This window comes from Aspergillus melleus, assembly GCF_016097325.1.
Source record: "Aspergillus melleus strain CBS 546.65 chromosome Unknown contig1, whole genome shotgun sequence".
Lineage (NCBI taxonomy): Eukaryota > Fungi > Ascomycota > Eurotiomycetes > Eurotiales > Aspergillaceae > Aspergillus > Aspergillus melleus.
The window spans coordinates 3957659-3976976 of record NW_025763370.1 but is presented as its reverse complement, the minus strand read 5'-3'; the positions used below and the strand labels follow the sequence as shown (position 1 = coordinate 3976976).

The 19318-nt window shown below is 51.2% G+C and overlaps 6 protein-coding genes across 6 annotated transcripts; 2 read left to right on the top strand and 4 right to left on the bottom strand.

The window, feature by feature from the left end:
- Window positions 1–335: 335 nt before the first annotated feature.
- ctf18 (putative sister chromatid cohesion factor (Chl12)) lies at window positions 336–3240 on the bottom strand (the record flags this gene model as incomplete). The annotated part of the gene is made up of 2 exons (XM_046083053.1): window positions 336–759; window positions 830–3240. 2 exons carry the CDS (start codon window positions 3238–3240, stop codon window positions 336–338), a joined length of 2835 nt encoding a protein of 944 aa, XP_045939010.1.
- A 1214-nt stretch (window positions 3241–4454) lies between these two features.
- Window positions 4455–5950, bottom strand: ETF1 (electron transfer flavoprotein subunit alpha/FixB family protein). The gene is made up of 3 exons (XM_046083052.1): window positions 5521–5950; window positions 5281–5449; window positions 4455–5203 (listed from the first exon to the last, which is right to left on the bottom strand). Exons 1-3 carry the CDS (start codon window positions 5821–5823, stop codon window positions 4626–4628), a joined length of 1050 nt encoding a protein of 349 aa, XP_045939009.1. The 5' UTR covers window positions 5824–5950; the 3' UTR covers window positions 4455–4625.
- A 128-nt stretch (window positions 5951–6078) lies between these two features.
- Window positions 6079–7628, bottom strand: CIC1 (uncharacterized protein). Its single transcript, XM_046083051.1, has 2 exons — window positions 7509–7628; window positions 6079–7415 (listed from the first exon to the last, which is right to left on the bottom strand). The coding sequence occupies exons 1-2, from the start codon at window positions 7575–7577 to the stop codon at window positions 6303–6305; spliced, it is 1182 nt and encodes a 393-aa protein (XP_045939008.1). The 5' UTR covers window positions 7578–7628; the 3' UTR covers window positions 6079–6302.
- A 294-nt stretch (window positions 7629–7922) lies between these two features.
- Window positions 7923–9106, bottom strand: LDX57_001408 (putative short-chain dehydrogenase/reductase; the record flags this gene model as incomplete). Its single annotated transcript, XM_046083050.1, has 1 exon — window positions 7923–9106. Exon 1 carries the CDS (start codon window positions 8940–8942, stop codon window positions 7923–7925), a length of 1020 nt encoding a protein of 339 aa, XP_045939007.1. The 5' UTR covers window positions 8943–9106.
- A 171-nt stretch (window positions 9107–9277) lies between these two features.
- Window positions 9278–10299, top strand: LDX57_001407 (fungal specific transcription factor domain-containing protein; the record flags this gene model as incomplete). Its single annotated transcript, XM_046083049.1, has 2 exons — window positions 9278–10057; window positions 10120–10299. One exon carries the CDS (start codon window positions 9278–9280, stop codon window positions 9986–9988), a length of 711 nt encoding a protein of 236 aa, XP_045939006.1. The 3' UTR covers window positions 9989–10057; window positions 10120–10299.
- Window positions 10300–16274: 5975 nt separating this feature from the next.
- On the top strand, window positions 16275–18922 carry sun1 (SUN family protein UTH1). Its single transcript, XM_046083048.1, has 4 exons — window positions 16275–16699; window positions 16971–17816; window positions 17892–18265; window positions 18328–18922. Exons 2-4 carry the CDS (start codon window positions 17009–17011, stop codon window positions 18367–18369), a joined length of 1224 nt encoding a protein of 407 aa, XP_045939005.1. The 5' UTR covers window positions 16275–16699; window positions 16971–17008; the 3' UTR covers window positions 18370–18922.
- Window positions 18923–19318: the final 396 nt, after the last annotated feature.

The window sequence follows — 19318 nt, the reverse complement described above, 5'->3', positions numbered from 1 at the left end:
GGTCTATGTTGTAAGTACCAAATTTGAAGTGGATAGCGGGGATCTTTGGAGTGAGAGACTTATTTGTTATTACTACAAAAAGTACTTACATCTCTAACTTTTTGGTTCTCAATATAAACAGCCTCAATTTTCTTCACTTTTCATGTTTCTAGCGCTTCCTGAACTGAAGAGTTCATCGAGTGTACTCGGGCCAAGACGCTTCAACGCGATGCTAAAAGATACAGTACAGCCTCTCATACACGTCCAGAGCAGATGGCGTTGGGACTAGACATGACATTCAAGCGAATTCTTTGTTCTGTCTGGCTTCCTTTATTAATTAATTACAGTTCATATACTTAAAGACCAGCCATCAGTTCACCCATGGATATCGGTTTGCGCACGGCATTCGAGAACCCATCATGGTATGTCACCCAAGCCTTTCTTCCTGCCTTGGACGTCTCGTCTTGCACGGTACGTTCTTGCGAAGTTTCAACGGGTGGCGTGGGCTCCTTGATTATTCTTCCGAAAAAGTCTCGCTTGACCCCGGCATCCTTGATCCCCTTCTTCTTTGATTCATCAACATCCTGGCCGTCGGCAGACTTGCCAGCTGCCTTGCTGCCAATCTTTGACGAGCTGAGTGCTTCCGAATGCTTTCGCACCGTCTCCTTGCGATATTCCTGATCCAGGACTTGGCGGACGGCATACCGGACGGGCCCTGAGCTGCTAGTGCCTGGCAGAAGCCCTTTAGTTTTGGAGAAGCTCACCAATGAGTCGAGCGGCCTGTTTTGGTTGAATGTTAGTTATGAGTGATAAAATTTGCTCAAAAATAGATGAAGCGGCGGGTACTTACGGTTCCATCCGATACGCGAACCCCCCATGTGCACCACCCTCACTCTCGACTCGCACCTTCTCAAAAGTCACGCCGAGTGCCGTCATGGCGCGGACTGCTGCCTGCACCAAAGTGCGCTCACTTTCCTTCCGAACGCTGGCTACACTCCTCTGTTCTCCGTTCCCGCGGACCACCACGGGCTTCACATCGGGCGACAGCATTCGCATGAGGTTCGGAATGAGCTCGCCCACCAAACAATCCGTTGACCGGAAAAGACGGTGCAGCGGGGCAGATAATGAAGACTGGAACCCTGTGATAATGGCACGTTTCTGCTTCTGGGCTTCGAAAGCCGCAAAGTCTGCTCGGGGTCCGGAGAATGGATGCTCCTCTTCTTCCTCCTCATCAGCACCAATGGCATTTCGTTTGCCTTTGTTAGACGCAAAGAGATGGTGGAATGCGACAACCGCCTGACTGAGATATGGGCTGAGCTCCCAGTCTTGAGATGAAAAGACCTTGGAGGAAACAGTATCGTGAAAACTCAGCCATTCGTAGGCCGCATTAGGCTTCGAAAGGAATGTATCGTCCTGGTAGGCTTGCAGAGGATATGACGCAAAGCATTCGGAAACGCAGCGGTCCTGGTCTCCACTAGCATCAACCATCTCACGCAACCGGCTGATAGCATGGCGTTTTTTCAGGTCTGCAACGCCCACGGGCACCTTGTCGCTGTCATTGAAAGCATCGCGGAAGGAATCTATGCCGACGGGGGCATCTGCAAGTCCTGCGCCTTCTGTGAAAACGCGGTCGACAAGGTCGCGTACCCCTCCCCGATTCAAGCCTTTGAAAAAGGAGCCACCCCCTGAAGCCTCGCTCAACACGCGCTGCTCCAGCCAGCTTTTTGTTAGCCGAAGCGAGGCTTCTCTATCATATCTTAACTTATGAGCGACCCATTCTGCTGCCACGAGGACGCTGCGAATGTCACCCTCGGCCGTCCCGCTGTTTTTGACGTTGCCTTGTTTTCTTCGAGCGAGGCCCCAGGATGCTTCACAGAGCCGTCTCACCCCATCGTTGTCGGCAGGAATGCCTTCGTTGACAAAAATGTTCTTCATCCGGGAAACAACATTCTCTAGCGGTGCCTGTCGGACATGAATCATTTCGGCTATGGAGGATGCCCTCAGTGGCCGTAGGCTAGGGTGGTAGACATCGTTGCAAACCAAGATTAGTGGACGGAGGAATCGAAAATTGTCACCCTTTCGTTTCTTGCCAGTAGAGTTTTGTTCAGAACGTGCCGCGTTCTTTTGGTCCAGAAGAACAAGGTCAATCAATGCCTTCATGAAGCCTCCCTCTCCACCGCCTCCTCCAGATCCACTGACCACGCCGTCCACTTCGTCAACGACCACGCAGACCGGCCGCCCGACCTTTCGTACCTTGTGCTCACCAACTTCCACACTCATACCCTTAACGTTCTCGGTACCAAGAGAATCCCTGATTCTACCTTTCACCACATCTCTACTTCTCTCATCGCTGGCATTGATTTCAAGAACTTCGTAGCCTGCCTGTCTGGCACAAACATGCGCCAAGGTGGTCTTTCCAAGACCCGGGGGTCCACATAGCAGCAAGACCTTTCGATGTGCTCGTTCGTTCTCTTCATAACCATTGGCCTGCTTCTTGGATTTGGATTTTGCGAGGTTCGGGAAAACTATGGGCTCCCAGCCCTTGAGCCAGCGTAGAACGGATCGATGCGTTCGTTCGTCTCCGATGAGGTCTGTGAATTTCCGAGCACGGTACTTCTCGGTCCACATTGCAGCCGCGCTCTTTTTACTTTTGTGGTTCGCTGACGATGATTCAATTGACGGGTGTACTGGTAAAGCTGACGGTAACTGGGATGTCTTTTGGCGTTCGGGCTCTTGTGCCGCTTCGTCTAGTAATTTATGAATATCGATTCCGTAGTAGCTTTTCTGCGCCCTCCCCGGGGCCGTCGTCGAGCGACCCGCAATGAGTCTTTCGTAAGTTACCGGCGCTTTAGGCTTCTTCATCGCAACGTTGAGAGATTTGCCGGAGCAAGTCTTTATCTGCACTCGCCCAGGCACTTGTCGTGATGTAACAACTTCGGCGGTTCTGGGCATAGGTGTCTCATTTACCGGATCGACTGTCGGTGTTTCTATGGTGTTGGTATCGGTCTGTGGTCTTTCAATCGGCTTGGGAAGTTGAATGGCTTGTTCGTTGGTCTCTTCAATCGCGAACTGGCTCGCGAAATGCGCATCTCCGAACGCATCCATAGCATCTTCGTCGTCTTCATCCTCGTCGATAAATCCTCCCATAATCTTTTGCCTCTTTGGCTCTGCCGCCGCCGACTGTTCATCGTTCTTCCTCTTCTGCGAATCCGGCGAAGGGGCACTGGAAGGGAAGGCGGCGGGGGACGAGATGAACGGCATTTTTGCAATGGGTGGCGAAGAGGGGATTGTCGGCAAAGGCGATCCGGCGCTCTGTATCAGGGCTCTTCGGCTCGATTTCGTCGGTGTATCTACCCATCATCAACCGTCAATTCACATCTCATAGTCCACATCAAGTACACATACAAGGTCTGATATCCTCGTCACTCCGAAAACAATCCGACAAGTTCCACGCACGATGCTGAATCACAACCCTATTGCGCGTCTTCTCCAAACGCTGAAAATGCAGGGCTTCAAAGTCGTCAGAGAAGGATTCTGACGGCGGCTCGATATCGTCTGGCGGGCCCTCCGAGTGCAGGTGTATAGCGGGATCAAAGGAAGGGGGAACTGAAGCAGGAGATGTCGTCATAAAAGGCGTTCAGATGGTCATGTCTCTAGATGGATGAATGGGGTCGGATTCATTGCAATGATGGTATTATCAAGTGGAGTCAGTCAGTTGAATGATCCTCATCTTGGGTTATCTGCTCGCCCGATTTGGCGATGCGACGCGTTCGACGCGTGGGGAAGGTACGCGCTAGTCCGGAATGGGATATATGCAGGCCTTATGGATAAGGCATTATATTCTGCACTGAAGTGGGAGGCTATTCCTATTTGGGAAGTATCCCACGGAACGGTTCCGCAGGCAAAGAATGGATCTATACAGGACCTGACGCTTATAGGCTAGGTGTAAGTCTCTATCAGGTTATTCTAGGCAGTTTTCGTTGAGGAACAGGTCTGATGGTTATCCTGTTAAAGTTCTTGAAGAAAAATTTCAACATTTGTCCCAATTACACCTTAGCACTTACTGCTACTTCAGAAAGTATCCGTGATACAGAGACACAAAACTTATTTAACGGCTTAACTGAACTATTGTTGAGATCCGGCATGCCCCTCGCTTTCATAGGCGAAGACTCGCCCCTAGATCTCGTTTCTTGGAAACGTAGGCGGTGATATTATGATTCAGCTCCCTTGGTCAGTCAAGAAGGCTTTATGCTCAAGTGGACTAATGCGGGATCTAGAGGAGCTTGGACAGGTTATCTTATCTGATGTCGAACAAGACTATAATGTACATACTGTAGCAAGCCTTCAGAGATCAAACCGAGGTTCTCAGGAATACTTCTAAGTGGGTTTCCCTTGGCTGGAAGGGGACGGGGAACAACGTTGATAATTATTGTTGTGAAAAGCTAATCTGTAGAGCCTTCACACCAGCTAGTTTTCTAAAGCCAGAATACAATCATTACGACGATCAGAAAGGAATAAGGTATGACTCCGAAGCAGTTTTCCTCAGTTGGCAAGGTGTGGTATACTGTATAATTCATCTAAACCTAAAAGCTCGCAAGGAGATAAGCAAACATCATGATACAAGAAACATAGACAAAATAAAAGCACTACTGGCTCTTCAGCTTCTCAGTCAGCTCAGGCACCTTATCGAAAAGGTCACCGACGAGACCAACATCAGCAACCTGGAAGATAGGAGCATCGGGGTCCTTGTTAATAGCCGCAATGACCTTGCTGTCCTTCATACCAGCCAGATGCTGAATGGCACCCGAGATACCAGCGCAGAGATATAGTTGAGGGGCAACGTTCTTTCCGGTCTGGCCGACCTGGAGACTGTTATCGGCGAATCCGCTGTCGACGGCCGCCCGGGAGGCACCAATGGCGGCACCCAGCGAGTCAGCCAAAGGCACGATCACCCGGTCGAACTCCTCCTTCGACTTCAGTCCACGACCACCGGACACGACCCGGGAGGCAGTAGCCAGGTCAGGGCGCTCGGACTTCGCAAGCTCCTCGGACACCCACTCGGTCTGGGCGGGGGCCTTGGGGTCAGCACCCTCGACGATCCCGGCGGAGCCGCCCTCCGTCTCGACACCCTGGAATGCGGTGCCTCGCACGGTGATAACCTTGGTGGGGTCGGTCGACTGGACGGTCAGGATAGCGTTTCCGGCGTAGATGGGACGGACGAAAGCTGGCCTGTGTTAGCAATTGCGGTGACTCATCTTCCACGAGATCGGGTTGGGCTCGGTCGTCCCGCATAGTACGTACTGTCCTCGCTCTCGATGCCGGTGATATCGGAGATCTGCTGCACGTCGAGCAGAGCAGCCACGCGGGGAAGAAGACTCTTTCCAAAAGCGGAGTGGCCGCCGATGATGTGGGTGTATTCGCCTTTCTTAATATTCTCCACGAGGAGGGGAGCGTAGTTCTCAGGAAGACCCTGCAGTGCAAGAAGTCTGGTCAGCACAATAATCCCTGGGATAAAATCCATTTCGACAGCCTCATCCGTACCTTCTCGTAGGCCTCGTTATCCACAGCCAGGACCTTGTCCAAGCCCTTAATCTTGGCCGCCTCGGCAGCAGAGGTTCCCTTAACGTTGTTTCCAGCCACGAATGCGGTAACGGGGCCACCAAGCTTCTGAGCGGCCGCGATTGCCGACAGTGACGAGGCTTGAAGCTTGCCGTCTCGCTGTTCGAGCACGGCCAGGGTTGAGAGGAGGCGGGCGAGCGCAGAGGCTGCGGGCTGGTTGAACGCCCGCGGGCGGAGGTTCGAGCGGACTGCCTGCAGAGCAGAGTGTCTAGCGATTGGGATCATGATGATTATGTCTGGAGGGAGGAAAGAGAAGTGAATGAGAACCTGCTCAACGGACTATCGGACAGCCAACAAGGAGTGGAAAGGGTATACTGCCTCGTCCTGAGGGTTGCCGCGGGCGGGAGGTGGCTATCGTCGGCACGCCAAGTACCCGCCGATCCTCGGAGTCTTCGGTTAATCCACATGCGGTGCTCACGTTACTTCTTTGCTTGACCCCGACTATTTTATGATATTGACCTTCTACGCATCTCAATTTCACGGATTAAACAGGTCTCATTTGACGAAAACCAGTGGACTACACGTAAAATGACTACAAAGTCATCCAAAACTATAGCAACGAAAACTTTTTTTTCCTTGAAAGGGTATTGTGTCTAAAGTACAAAATCGACACACGTGACATCTGGTACGCCGCTGTATATAAGAACCCAGAAATAGTTGCAATCCATAAATACAATCCATTAAACACCGTAAGGAATCTTTGATTATGAAGTCGACTTTCTCTTCTTCTTTCCGGCTCCGGCTGCGGGCTCCTTGCCATCCTCGAGAGCCTTGGCCTTCTGCTTCTGAAGCTTCGCCTTCCTGGCGGCCGCATCGTCGTCGTCATCCTCGGTAGTCTTGGACTTCTTGTTCTTCTTGGGGGCTTCAATCAGCTTCTCGTCCTCCCCACTCTGCTTGCGCTTCTTGTTCTTCCCTTCGATGGCCTTGGCCTCGTCCTCGGGTGCCTGCTCAACCACATCGGCTTCGTCAACCCACAGCTCGCTAGCCAGCCAGATCGGCATGGCCATCGTGTTCGCGCCCTTCACATGAAGAGCCTTGATATTCCTCCAACCCTTGGTGATGAACTTTTCGGTCAATCCCTTGACAACGGCCTCGACGTTCTCGGCCAGCTGCTGGGAAGTGAACTTGGAGTTACCCACACGGATGGCGGCGGTGGTAGCGGGGGCAAGGTGCACAGCAGCACAGCTGAGGGCCCTCTCGATCTCCTTGGCGACGATGGCGGGAGAGGCAAAAGCGCTGTCCTCATCCTTCGACTTCTGCTTGGGATCCTTCTTCACCTTCTTGCCGTCCACCTTCTCGATCTCGGCAATGCGAATGGGAATGGGTCGCTTGCTGGACTTGTAGAAGATTTTACCCAGGGTCTTGACCAGGCGCATGATGATACGGTCATCCGCCAAGAAGACATCGTGCTCCGACAGCAATTGTCGCCGGCTCTCAAAGCTCTGGTATTTGGCCTTCAGTTTCGAGAAGCCGATGACCTTGTCGATGCGGGAGGAGAGGTGTTCAGGGAAGGACGAGTCGGCGACGATGTTCTTGACCGCGCGCTGCGGGTCGGCGGTGATGAGGCAGACACTGAGGGAGGACGAGGCGTTGAGGGAGTGAGGGATGCTGATCTTGCCGGGCTTCAGGCGGTTCTTGTCAACAACGTGCTTCTTCGTGGTGAGCACGAGCCAAATGGCTTCGTTGTGCATGGGGCTGTCTTCTTCGTCCGAGTCGCCATCGTTGTCGCCGATAAGAGTCTTCTTGGTCGCCGACTTTTCCTTCTCCTCTTGCGTAGACTTGATGTGTTTCAGCAGCGCAGAAGAAGCGCGGGTGACCTGTAGAATTCATGATTAGCATTTGATGCCTGCCGACTTTTTTTTTTTCTTTTTTTTGTCCCGGTAGAAAACAGTCTGTTCTTGATCGCATACCTGGGTGTTGTCAAGCTGGTAAGGAGACCCCGAGGTCACCTTGGTCGTGACCGCTGTAGAAGACGGCATTTTTGCTAGAATGTCTGATTGCTGCAGATTTCGACGGTCTCGATTCTGTGATAATCGAAATGGAAATCAAAAAAATCGACAGGAAGGCGGTGGGCAATTTTTGTCCGATCTTGGCGGTCCGAGTGGGTCGCTGAGTCATCCGGTCTTTCTTCTGCGTTTTGTATGGACTGGTTCTTCAGTTCTACATGCCGCGGCATAATATGCGATACTCCCAATTCTACATCCTATAACGTTCGTTTGCATACCTCCATTGCTCTGTATGACTATATTGCATATCTACACCAGGAGAGTTGTACCGACGAATAACCTATACTCCAAAATAGCCGTGTATAGGATATCGAAGGCTCAAAGATGGTCGCTCACGCCCACCAGCTTCAGCGAGTCTCTCCACAGGCGCTCCTCGTCCTTGGGATCGTACGTCTGGCATACATATCCAAACCCAAATGCCTGACCGTCATCCTTTCCTCGTTCTGCCTCCTGGCAATCCTCCAGATATTTCCCTCCCTTGCTCTCCCACTCTTTTCCAACCGCGGCCAGAACCGTCGTCGCTGCTCCCTGCTCTGGAGACTTCAGGATCTTAAGAACCACCGGATTGCTCATGATCGCTGCCACGAATCCAGGACCTATGTCTCGGGAGATGTCCGTGTTAATGGCCCCAGGGTGGATACTGGTGGCATGGATGCCTTTAGAACCGTAGCGACGATCGATCTCGTTGGTCATGTAGACGGCGGCCAACTTGGAGTTGGCATATGCCAGTTCATGGCTGTAGTCGCTTTTTTGGAAATCGTAATCGTCACTGTTCATAAGAGTGCAGAAGCGGTGCGCGGACGACGACACATTAACCACTCGAGAGTTCAAGTCGAGCGAGGCGCTGGCCAGCAAGGCCGGCTTCAGCAGCTGGAACAGGAGGAAAGAACCCAGGTAGTTGGTCGCGAAGTGCGTCTCATGGCCATCCTCAGTCAGCTGGCGTTCCTGGATGCCCATCACCCCGGCGTTGTTGATGAGGATGTTGACCTGATTCTGTGAAGCAGACAGGATCTCCGACGCCGCCATCCGGATGCTCGCAAACGAGTTGATGTCCATCTCAATGAGAGAGACACGGCCTGATTCCAGGATAGTCGAGAGAGTCTTCCGGGCCTTTCCTAGATCGCGAGCCGGTAAGAACAGAGTCGCTCCGGTGGCAGACAAAGCGCGGGCAGTCTCGAGACCGATGCCCGACGTCGCACCGGTGACGACAATGGCCTTGCCAACTAGCTTGTCTTCCAAGTTCTCATCCCGGATGATCTGGAGTGCGGTTGGTCGTGCATCCCCAACGCCTTGGGGATCAACATGCGCTTCGGCATAGGGACTCGGTGGCACTGTCATTGCGATAGAAGGTCAAATCCCAGCGAGAGCTAGTGATGATACTGCCAGGGCAAGGTGGTGCCATGACCACTTCTTAATATTCTTTTCCTATCAGCATACCGTGCGATGCTGCAATAATGAACAATAGGCGGCCTCGACAGCGGCCGCAATATAGTATGTCAGCGTCAGTTCTGCGGCCGCCATGTAAGCCGCCGCCCCGCGCCTTTCATCGTTGGTCCATCGTCCATCATTATGCCAGTCTCCAGTATTGATTCAAGCGATCAGGCACCTCATGTTTGTAGATCGTGTAAGATTCGGAAGCGGAAATGCAATAAGGCCCTTCCGACTTGTTCATTATGCGCAAAGTAAGTGGATTCGATTCGACATCCCACAGTCGCAGCATAACACTCAACTTCGTGGAAATCCAATTCAGGAAGAACATCGTATGCGAGTACGTCCGGCTAGGTTTTGGTAGCAGTTCTGTATCGGCTGCTGCATCTGATCCGGAGTGGTTCAGCTCTCCGGGGCAGCATAATCGGCCAGATACCCAATCCATCGACTTTCCAACATTAGTATTTCTGGACCCCGGCCATCTGCGACATGGGCAGGTAGAGATCGAGCGAACTGCACCGCCGGTGCCAACGCATATTCTGCGTCTCTTGGGCGATATGGACGAGATTCGTGACATCGCCGCCAGGTTCTTCGAGCACATCCACCGGTGGATGCCCTTCATTTCCAAGAAACAATTCTACAAGCTTCATCTGCAGCCCACCTTCTCGTCACAGGCCAATGTCGCTCTGTTGCTGCTATCGCTCAAGCTCATCACTACGATTCTGCCCATTGGGTCGCGCAGTCCCCGGAGTGCCTTATACTACACCGTGAAACACTTTCATCTCGAGGTCGAAGGCTCCAGCGACTTATCGATGCAAGTGCTGCAGGCCGGGGTTCTTATATCATTGTATGAACTCGGTCATGGGAATCTATTCGGCCGCCTACTTGACTATCGGGGCATGTGCTCGTTATGCATACGCCCTCGGAATCAGCGTCAGCCGGACGGTGTACACTAAAAAGGTCCTCACGTTGGTGGAGGCGGAGGAGCGAAGGAGAGTGTGGTGGGCGATAGTCATTTTGGACCGGTCTGTTCTGCTCTGACCTAATTCGATCTCCCCTTTGAAAATCATACTGAACTGTGATCTAGTTTCGTGAGTATAGGCTGCCCCGGCAGGCCCTTCGCGACGGCGGATCGCAATTAGATGATCTTTTACCGGCAGATTACAACGCATGGGACCAAGGTGTAGCTTCTCGATTGAGTAAATGGCTCGAGTGCTAACTGTTCCCCGTAGGTTGTCCAATCCGGTGATCTCTTTACTCTATCATCCCCATTGGCAGGACACATGAGTAAGTTTGCATTGCTCGGTCAAGTCCTCCACCACGTGTCAAGCGCGACGACGACAGACGACGGTGCCTGGATGCAATTAGATCGGACCTTGCAGCTAATGCTAGCTGCGGCACTTGATCTAGGCAGCCCAGACCATGATCAGATTGCTTTTGTGTATAGGTGCGTGCATTGGGCCCATAATTATTGTAAGCCTTATTGAGTGAAATCCAGCGCTTTCGTTGCTTTGCATACGATGTGGCTGCCACCTGATGGAGCCACCACACCAAGCACGGATCGTGCTCAACGTGTAAGAGTCGTCATTGAACAAGTGCCAATCTCGTGGAGCGCCAATGCTTCGCGGGCCGCGATCCGGAGGGCATGTCACCGTGGGGTCTCTTTTTCGCATATCGGGTTTGTGTCGCCCATACACGATCGGCGCAAGATACTGCGAGGTCATCGGAAGTGATGAATAGCATTAAGGAAGCATTCCTGGTAATTAATGCCCGGTGGAATGTCGCAGGTAGATGTCTGGTATCAGCCATCAGCCCGCTCGGTTTGCTAACATTGTGTAGGTGTTTAACTGCAACTTCTCGAGGCACATGAGGTTGATACTCGCTTTTGAGTAAATTGAGGATGTTAGTCTGGAGTCGGACATATCCTATTCTAGTTTCATCGTCCTGTGTTCGCTTAGTTGTGTTGTAATTCTTGTGGAATAAACAACTATAATCCGCTCTATATATTTCTGGTGCCTCGGAAGTAAATGAAAGCTAAACAAATCCGAAACGATCATGGGTGCTCTTTCTATTCAAAGACAGAAGATCAATCCAGACCCTTAAACTATAAAATTTACCTATGCTTCAGTTACTTCATTCAGAAACATCAGCTTTGCCTCGAAATAAGTCGACAACCAGTCCCTGGTGAAATCAAGCCATCAACTCCAGTAGCAGTATTACTCCGTAGTAGCGCCCGAGAGGCGGCCGCCGAATCTGACTGAAACTCCGTGCTCCGTTTCTTCGACTGATTTCGACCATCCACAAAGACCTACATCCCTACAAGACAAATGCATCAATCCGACTAACTAAATTTCCTCGACAAACAACCCCAAGATCAGGCAGCCTCAGGGCAGGACCAACACATGCCAGGAACCCGACAACAACACCGCCCTGCGACATTCTACAAGGTATCTAATCGTCGACATCACAAAATAAAATGCCTAATTTCCGATCCTCGTAACTCAGCAGGGGTGACTGACCTGCCGACACGAGGCGGAGTGATTCATGGCCCTGTCCCGCTGTGCAGATACGAACGCAGGTGCCTAGCTGGACAGCTAGATCGAGTGGAAGTTTGGGAACACGAAGTATCGTCTTTCTGCTGACTGGTGCAACGTTCGGTTCCTGTTCCTGAAAGACACGTCAATCGGGAGATTAAATCTCGCTTGTACCTGATGTACCTGGTCGAATGGCAGGGCGCAGTTGGCACAACCACACGATAAAAATGGAATGAAAGGAAAACAACCCCGGCGTGTGCGATGCGATGCAAAATACCCGAGGAAATTATCTCCATCTCCAGCCTGGCTGTGCTCCATCATCCATGACTATGGCGTACGGGCGGAGTTTGGCCATGGAGTTCTTTGTCTTTCTCCATAGTACCCACCACAGGCTACCACCAAACACCAGCACCACGAATCCAACCCCCCTCCCCCCAATCAAGCGCTGACCATGCGATATAATTTCCATAATATCAGCTGACTGGCTAATTAACGAGCCTCGAGACCATTGATCAATAGCGTGAAGAAGAAAACGTCTAACGTAGAAAGAACTCCGGAGAAAGTTCCCCCTGAACTAACGAACTAACGGGAAAGAAAACACGCTCGGCTTGCCCCACGGGTTACTGTAACTACGGAGTACTAGAGCCTAGAGAAGTTGGAGTACACTACGTACTCCATCAGCTAAGAGAGAAGATAACACGCAAGTCCAGCGCCGTTGGTGAATTGATGAGCCGATGAGTTTGCGCCGTGGATTCCGAGATTCGCATTAAGGTTGCCCTCCTGGATCAAGATCTTCTGGGTGGATGTTAGTCGAACTTGATCCCGGCATGATAAGATCATAGCCACGTAATTCGCTCTTACAACCCTGAAGAGAGTTCAATTACGGCATACAGTGTATTCTACCGAGTAGTTAGCGCCTACTCCCTTGCCAATAGTTGCGAACTTGAGTTTACAACATGTCTCGTTTTCATCAGAGCACAAGATCAAATCCAATTTCCCGTACCGCGGTCGCATACCTTACCTATCAGTATTACCTACCCAGTAATCCAATTCTACGGAACACTCGGATTTCAAACCTGTTGACAACCCGCGGAACCGTCGTGCACGTTTTTCTTGGGTTTCGGCTGCTCTACCCAGCGCGAGGAGGCGGGTTCTCAGACGTGGTTGAACCGGAACGACTGGTCGGGACAAGCTGTTGATGAATTATTCATCTGATATAGCTCGTTTGATCTTCCGGTTTGTCATCTTGGTCAAGCTAGTTAATTGCGTGTTTTCAGCCCTGTGAATGGGATTATGATGTTATCCCTGTCTGCTGCGTTGAATGCGCACAGTATACCCATGGTGTGCTCTGTATTCACAATGTTAGCGATTATTCATGGATTGAACGTATTGAGACTCAGTTCTTTCCGATAATATGTTGTATAGAGGGAACTAGCAGGTCGAACACCGCTGGGGAGTAAACCTCGTATAGATCAAGGATTCCGATCGTATAACCGTACCCCAGCCTTTCTCGTCTTCTTCGCCCCTAATTATGACAGACATGAACCCTGTTACTCGAGATCCTCATCAGCAGTGACACACGGTGTACAGCGACAGGAAAACAGATACCCGCATCGAAGAGCCAAACCACGCGGCCCCTATCTCGCTTCGCGATCATCTCCATCGCAGAAAGTTAGAAAGTCAGAGAAGAGAGCCAAGAAAAAACCTCCACGAGAAGCGAAGCTCAGAACAAGCAACTGACTGGATTTAGGCCCCTGGACCCCAAGAACTATTTGATAAAAAGACAAGAAAGAAAGAATAATTAGAACTCAGAACATGGCCCCCAGTGAGATAGATGGTTGGGAGGATTCTACACTATGGTGCTTGTCTGGGCTAAGAAAAACTAGTCAAGTCAGACCGCGCAACCGATGATGGATCTCACGGGCCACAACTGTCAGGTTGTTTCACGTCGCTTTCTGAGTTCTGTGCTCTTTACAATGTACAGTTTACACATTACAGCCCTACGTTCAACACTGGGAGTGAATTGGATCTTGCTGAGGACGGGTTAAAGCGGCTCCTACAGAGGGAAGCCCTAATCACCCAACTCAACTAGATCGTCAGTGATCCGACGACCAGACAACCAACGCAGATCCGCCACGGTGCAGGCCAATGTTCTCATGGGAGATTGCGATGGTCTTGGATTTACTGACCGCAACAAGAAATTCAGAGGCGAGTTGGTCTGACCTCGGGATTCTGAGTAGTAGTCCTGCAAATCCGGGATTCGGGTTTAATTGTGATGTTCAGAAACATCAGCAAGGAGGTATAGGCACTTGGGCAACGATGCGCGATGCACAACGCGTGCTCGTTAACCCTATCTGCCAACCCGCCGAGTATATACAAGGTTTATGATTTATATACTCCGTACTCTATAATAACTACTCCGTATGTTTGGTAAAGTTCCCCAGACCCACTGATTGGGAGATGTTGGCCAAATGCTGACTCAAAAGCATGCATAGATGCTAGATCTGACCTGAGTCCTCAAAAGCGCCAAATTCTGGAAGAATAAGCTCGTAATTCATCTTGAAAATAGCCCCTTGGGGCCTCTTTTGGAATTGAGATATAACACAAGCGTGTCGAAACTCATTACCATTGGCTAGAAGGGTCTCGACCAAGATCGCGAAGCTGCTGCCCTGAAAAACTCCTCATCAGTAAGGTCGCAAGTGGACTCCACACTTGTGCATACAACAGCATTTGCATTTTGCGGTCTGCCCCGTGCAAGAGGTTGGATCATTAGTGCATGGAGTCATGTACTAGGGAGAGCATTTGGCCCCCTTTTAGAGAAAGCGCGTGCAGGCTAGCATACATCTAGCTCCTTCTTGCTCTTAGAGCTATCCGGAACCAGCCCATTACGGGGCGGGCGTCTTTAGTCGACTATTGCTACGGAGTATTCCGTCTGCACTAGAGAGAATATAGACAGACTGATAAGTGACAACTGGAAAAAAAGGGAAGGAGAAAGAGAGAAAAACAGGGAGCCAGCAGAGCATGGAGGGGACTCTGTAACACGCTAGAGGAGATGTCGAAAAGGAAGCTGCAAGGTTGTTACAGGGCGGAGAACAATTGCCTTTTGTGTACTCCGTACGGAGCAGTTGGCTATTGATTAATGATAATTCTTTGTTAGTGGATCAGGGTCGTTGTGCTCGCTGTCAACGTTTCAACATCTATCAAAAGGTCGATAGCCTCGACTTTTTCTGCAGCGCTAAGACGATGAATTGTCGTCATAGAATCGACAGGTCTCGACGAGGGGTTGACAACGCAGCATTCACATCGAATTAAATGCAAAGTGACTGGATTGTAAGCCAGCATCGAATCAAATCCAACCACACAATCCGGGATAGCATGGATCATTGGATGTCAGGTCCGGGCAACTTGGTTGGGTATGACGGGTCGTCACTCGTCACAAGCAAGAGAGCGAAAAACAGAAAGAAAGCTCCGCGGGGATGAATTGTTTAGTCGGACGCCAATAATTCGAGCACTGAGCAAGCTGCCAAACTTGAGCCAGAATACCCCTATTTCGCGGGAAGTATCTGGATCATGCGCAGATCCAAAAAGTGGACTTTTCTTAGGAGGATTGTAATAGCGCGCGCATATGGATGACTATTTATACAACGGCTCAAGAACCACGGGAGGCGCTGCCTAGTTGGTACCTGCCGCTGAGGATCGAAGGAGCAGACGTCTTCCTAGTGAAGCATGTCATGTATCAACCCCTTTAGAACAGGGAGGTAGACACGCTGCCTGGTAATGTTACCGACTTCCAAGTGTTAGGCAGGTAGTACCACCTTTCGGAGGGGGAGGGCTTAGAAAAATAAGAGCGAAAAAATAATACGACCTAATGCAGCCATACATAACGATCGGACATGAGACATTCCTTGGGAGTGAACCTTGTGGCGATGGTTCGGTTGACCGGGAGGCCATGATTGGTGTACCTGGCCAGGAGGGGAAAGTCTGGGCTCCACAGCCCGGTGCCAAGACATCCATGCTGATTGGCCAGACCCGGCCCAGGGCAATTTCGGTAAACGCCAAGCTCACCATTCAGGAACAGGAAACCTCCAAACATGGAAAGGGCGGGTGGCCGAGGGGGAAAAAGTAAGTTAAGTAAGTTAAGTAACGGTGGCTCCTGCCTGCCCAGCGCTCTCGAACGGTGGACAAGACCTCAAGAGTGTTCATACTTCATATTAAATTTTCTCAAGGTAACTTCGTACAATTAATTCTCCAACCCAAAGACAACCAGCGCCCAGACTAGCTGGACTTAGCCTCTTAGGTATCAACTAGGTATCGTGGACACGACGTGTCCCCCCTCCCCACCCCACTCGGGGCTGCAATTCGACTTTCTACTGTGGAAGAATCTCTCAGGCGGTTGTTCCCTCCCCCCCGTCCAGGTCTTCCTTGGGGCCTTGGCCCTGTTCCCACCTTACCCCCCTTGGACTGGACTCAAAAATCCACTCGGGCTGGGCTGCGTCTGGCGGCCAGTCAGACGGTACTGGTCGATACGTGTATGGTAAAATTGGTCGACTTCGCCGGAAAAATCAAAATAATCAAACAAATAAAATCATGTCTTTGAGTGGAACCCCCTGAGTTTATTATTATAATTATAATAATAATAATTATTATTATTCTTTTTGCTTTGAACGACGGTTAGCCTCTCTCCGCCCATCGCTCTCCAGCGCCACACATACTTTCTTGTCTCTCTTTGGTTGGTCTCTACCCCCTGGAAGGGTCTGCACTGCACATCTCGTCCCTCTTGTACCCCTGGATGACTTGACCGACAGAGTCTAATTCCCTCTTCTTCATCTCCCTCTTCTGCTCGCGTCCCTCCACATTTTCTCATCCCCAGAGCGTTTCATCCTTTTTATCTCTCTCACCCTACTGTTCTTCTCGCGAGACTTCCTGTCCGACCAGAGGGGACTTTGCTTCTCTCTCGCACGCTCTTTTCGGGAACCTCTTCTTATCTTCTCGTTCCTTGCCACTTTCTTTAAATTCTAGGCATTCTTTTGCGCCTCCGCCAGACATTGTCCAGTGGTCACTGCATTTCTGCGAATTCCGTTCTTGTACAGAAATACTTTGACAAGCGTGCGACTGGCTTGCCGTACCGTTCATGTATGTTGACTGATCCTCTCCCCCACCGCTGCGACCATCTCGTCGCCGTCTGTTCCAATGGCGCTCATGGCGTGGTCGAGGGCTCCCCTCGGAGGTCTCGAGTTCGCTACCATGCTTGTCGCAAGCATGCGAGTCGACATTATTAGGCATACCTAGACGGGCGCCTGATATACGTCGCCGAACAACTCGGGCATGTGGACGGAGGCTGCGTGTGTTGACAAGTACGCCTGGGACAAAGACGCTGACCAACAATTTTTCCAATCGTATACAGATTTGAATCCTAGGAAAGCTCGACAGGGAATAAACAAGATGAAGTACTCGATTGCCTTTACTCTGGCCGCGGCGGGCTCCTTCGTGGCTGCTCAGCACCACCACCAGCACCGTCACCACCACAAGCGTGATGCCGACACCGTCATCAAGTACGTTCTCGACGGCAACTCCATCTCGGCCAGCGACGTCTGCCAGGGCATCAAGGACGGCTCTCTCGAATACAAGCCCGGCGAGCCTACGCCTGTCGTGGACCCTTGCCAGGAGAGCACTGCTGCTTCTTCTACGTCGGCTCCTTCTGCTACGCTTTCCGTCGACGCCGCCGCCGAGTTTGCTGAGACCTCTGCCTCCGTCGCCCCCGCGACCACCAGCGCGGCTGCCAGCTCTACACCTTCCAGCAGCTCTTCCAGCTCCAGCGGCTCCAGCGGCTCCTCGAGCGGCACTGGCATGGGCCGCGATTTCCCCGACGGTGAAATCGACTGCGGTACTTTCCCCTCCGAGTATGGAGCTATTGCTCTCGACTACCTGGATCTTGGCGGATGGTCCGGTATCCAGTACGTCACCTTCGCCGACGAAGTCATCAGCGACATCGTCACTGCTGTGACCGGCGACAAGTGCCACAACGGCGCTATGTGCTCGTATGCCTGCCCTCCCGGTTACCAGAAGTCCCAGTGGCCCAGCACCCAGGGTTCCACTGGCCAATCCGTTGGTGGTCTTCAGTGCAAGAACGGCAAGCTCTACCTCACCAACAAGGACCTGTCCAGCAAGCTCTGCATTGAGGGTGTTGGCGGTGTTCACGCCCAGAACAACTTGGGCGAGGAGGTTGCTATCTGCCGTACTGACTACCCTGGTGAGTGAATCGCAATACTGCCTAATCATTTTTCCTTTCCCATGTGAGAATCTGTCTAACGGCGATGTGTTTCAGGTACCGAGGCCGAGACCATTCCCCTCACCCTTGGAAACAACGATCTCCAGCCCCTCACTTGCCCTGACAGCAACTACTTCAAGTGGCAGCAGAAGGTCACCTCCGCTCAGTACTACGTGAACCCCAAGGGTGTGTCGACCAAGAAGGGTTGCCAGTGGGGTGACGGCAGCGAGCCCGTCGGCAACTGGGCCCCCATCAACCTCGGTGTTGGCGAGAACAACGGCAAATGGCTCTCGATCTTCCAGAACTCCCCCACCACCGACGAGAAGCTTGACTTCAACATTAAGATCAAGGGTGATGACCTTGGTGGCTCGTGCAAGTACGAGGATGGTACCTTCACTTCCGACACCGGCTCCAACGACTCTGGCTGCACTGTAAGCACCTTCCTCTATCCCTGCAACGTTAACTCTCCGATCGGTACTAATCCCTTCTTTAGGTCGAGGTCAAGTCCGGCGATGCCACCTTTGTCTTCTACTGAACAACTTCTACGATCCTGTTGTGAGGTCCGTTACTTTGCCTGGCCACAGCCCGCGGGTGCAAACATGACGAGGCAATTACACAATAAACATATTTCCATTTTCATGCCTCTGTCCGCATTGATGCTTTCTTCTGTGTATCTTAGTATGTTGTCCATATGACTTGGAAAGTATATCTTCTTGTCATATGTAATGTCTCTATTCGCTTGGTAGGGACAATTGTGTTTAGATTTACCTTCTCTACTGCGAAGTAACTCCCGTTTCCCACTTTCCACCTTATGTACACACGCGCACTGTCTCTTTGTTGTTTTATGTTCTATATCTCTGGTCTATTAATCGCATGTACTGTTCAATAGATATGATGTAAGTATTAATGATTAGTAGAGCATTTCCAATGGGTTATCTTGTGTGGAGTAAAGCAATACTGAGTAGAAGATCTGAATCGCCCCCACGTGGTGCATCGCCAGAGTACAAGATCTACGGAGTACTGTGCTGGGTCACGGACCGGTACAGATATATAAATATGCGTCCATGGCTAGACCTCACCGACCGCCTAAACAAAAACTTGCATCCCTCGCTGCAAGCCCTTGGAAATTCTCACCCTGACAAAGGGTTGGAAATTGTCCCGGTCAATAGAAGGGTAAAGAAGGTGCTGGACTGCTGGTAGACAAGACACTGGATCTCAAGCATATAGGCCAGACAGACCATTGGGTTACATCATGCATAGATTGATGTAATGCGTTTGGATTTGTGGAATGTGAAGTGGAGATCGGCCGGTCGGTGAGATCAGAGAGAGTTGCTTTCAAGTTTCGGTTGAAAGGGAATTCCGAAATACTCGATACATACTTAGTGGCGACGGGAGTCGGCGACACCAAAAAAAAAGGCTGGGGGGGGGGGCTGTATGTATGTATGTAAAAAGTCGCGTCGAAGCACGTACCGCTGCGACGCTGC

Excerpts from the sequence above, each read along its gene's own strand:
- ETF1 (XM_046083052.1), bottom strand. The coding sequence starts at position 5,823 with ATGATCCCAATCGCTAGACACTCTGCTCTGCAGGCAGTCCGCTCGAAC. Across the intron at positions 5,450-5,520 it reads ATAACGAGGCCTACGAGAAG|GGTCTTCCTGAGAACTACGC; the intron begins GTACGGATGAGG and ends CTTGCACTGCAG. Across the intron at positions 5,204-5,280 it reads CGGCATCGAGAGCGAGGACA|CTTTCGTCCGTCCCATCTAC; the intron begins GTACGTACTATG and ends AACACAGGCCAG.
- CIC1 (XM_046083051.1), bottom strand. The coding sequence starts at position 7,577 with ATGCCGTCTTCTACAGCGGTCACGACCAAGGTGACCTCGGGGTCTCCT. Across the intron at positions 7,416-7,508 it reads ACCAGCTTGACAACACCCAG|GTCACCCGCGCTTCTTCTGC; the intron begins GTATGCGATCAA and ends TGAATTCTACAG.
- sun1 (XM_046083048.1), top strand. The coding sequence starts at position 17,009 with ATGAAGTACTCGATTGCCTTTACTCTGGCCGCGGCGGGCTCCTTCGTG. Across the intron at positions 17,817-17,891 it reads CTGCCGTACTGACTACCCTG|GTACCGAGGCCGAGACCATT; the intron begins GTGAGTGAATCG and ends GATGTGTTTCAG. Across the intron at positions 18,266-18,327 it reads CCAACGACTCTGGCTGCACT|GTCGAGGTCAAGTCCGGCGA; the intron begins GTAAGCACCTTC and ends TCCCTTCTTTAG.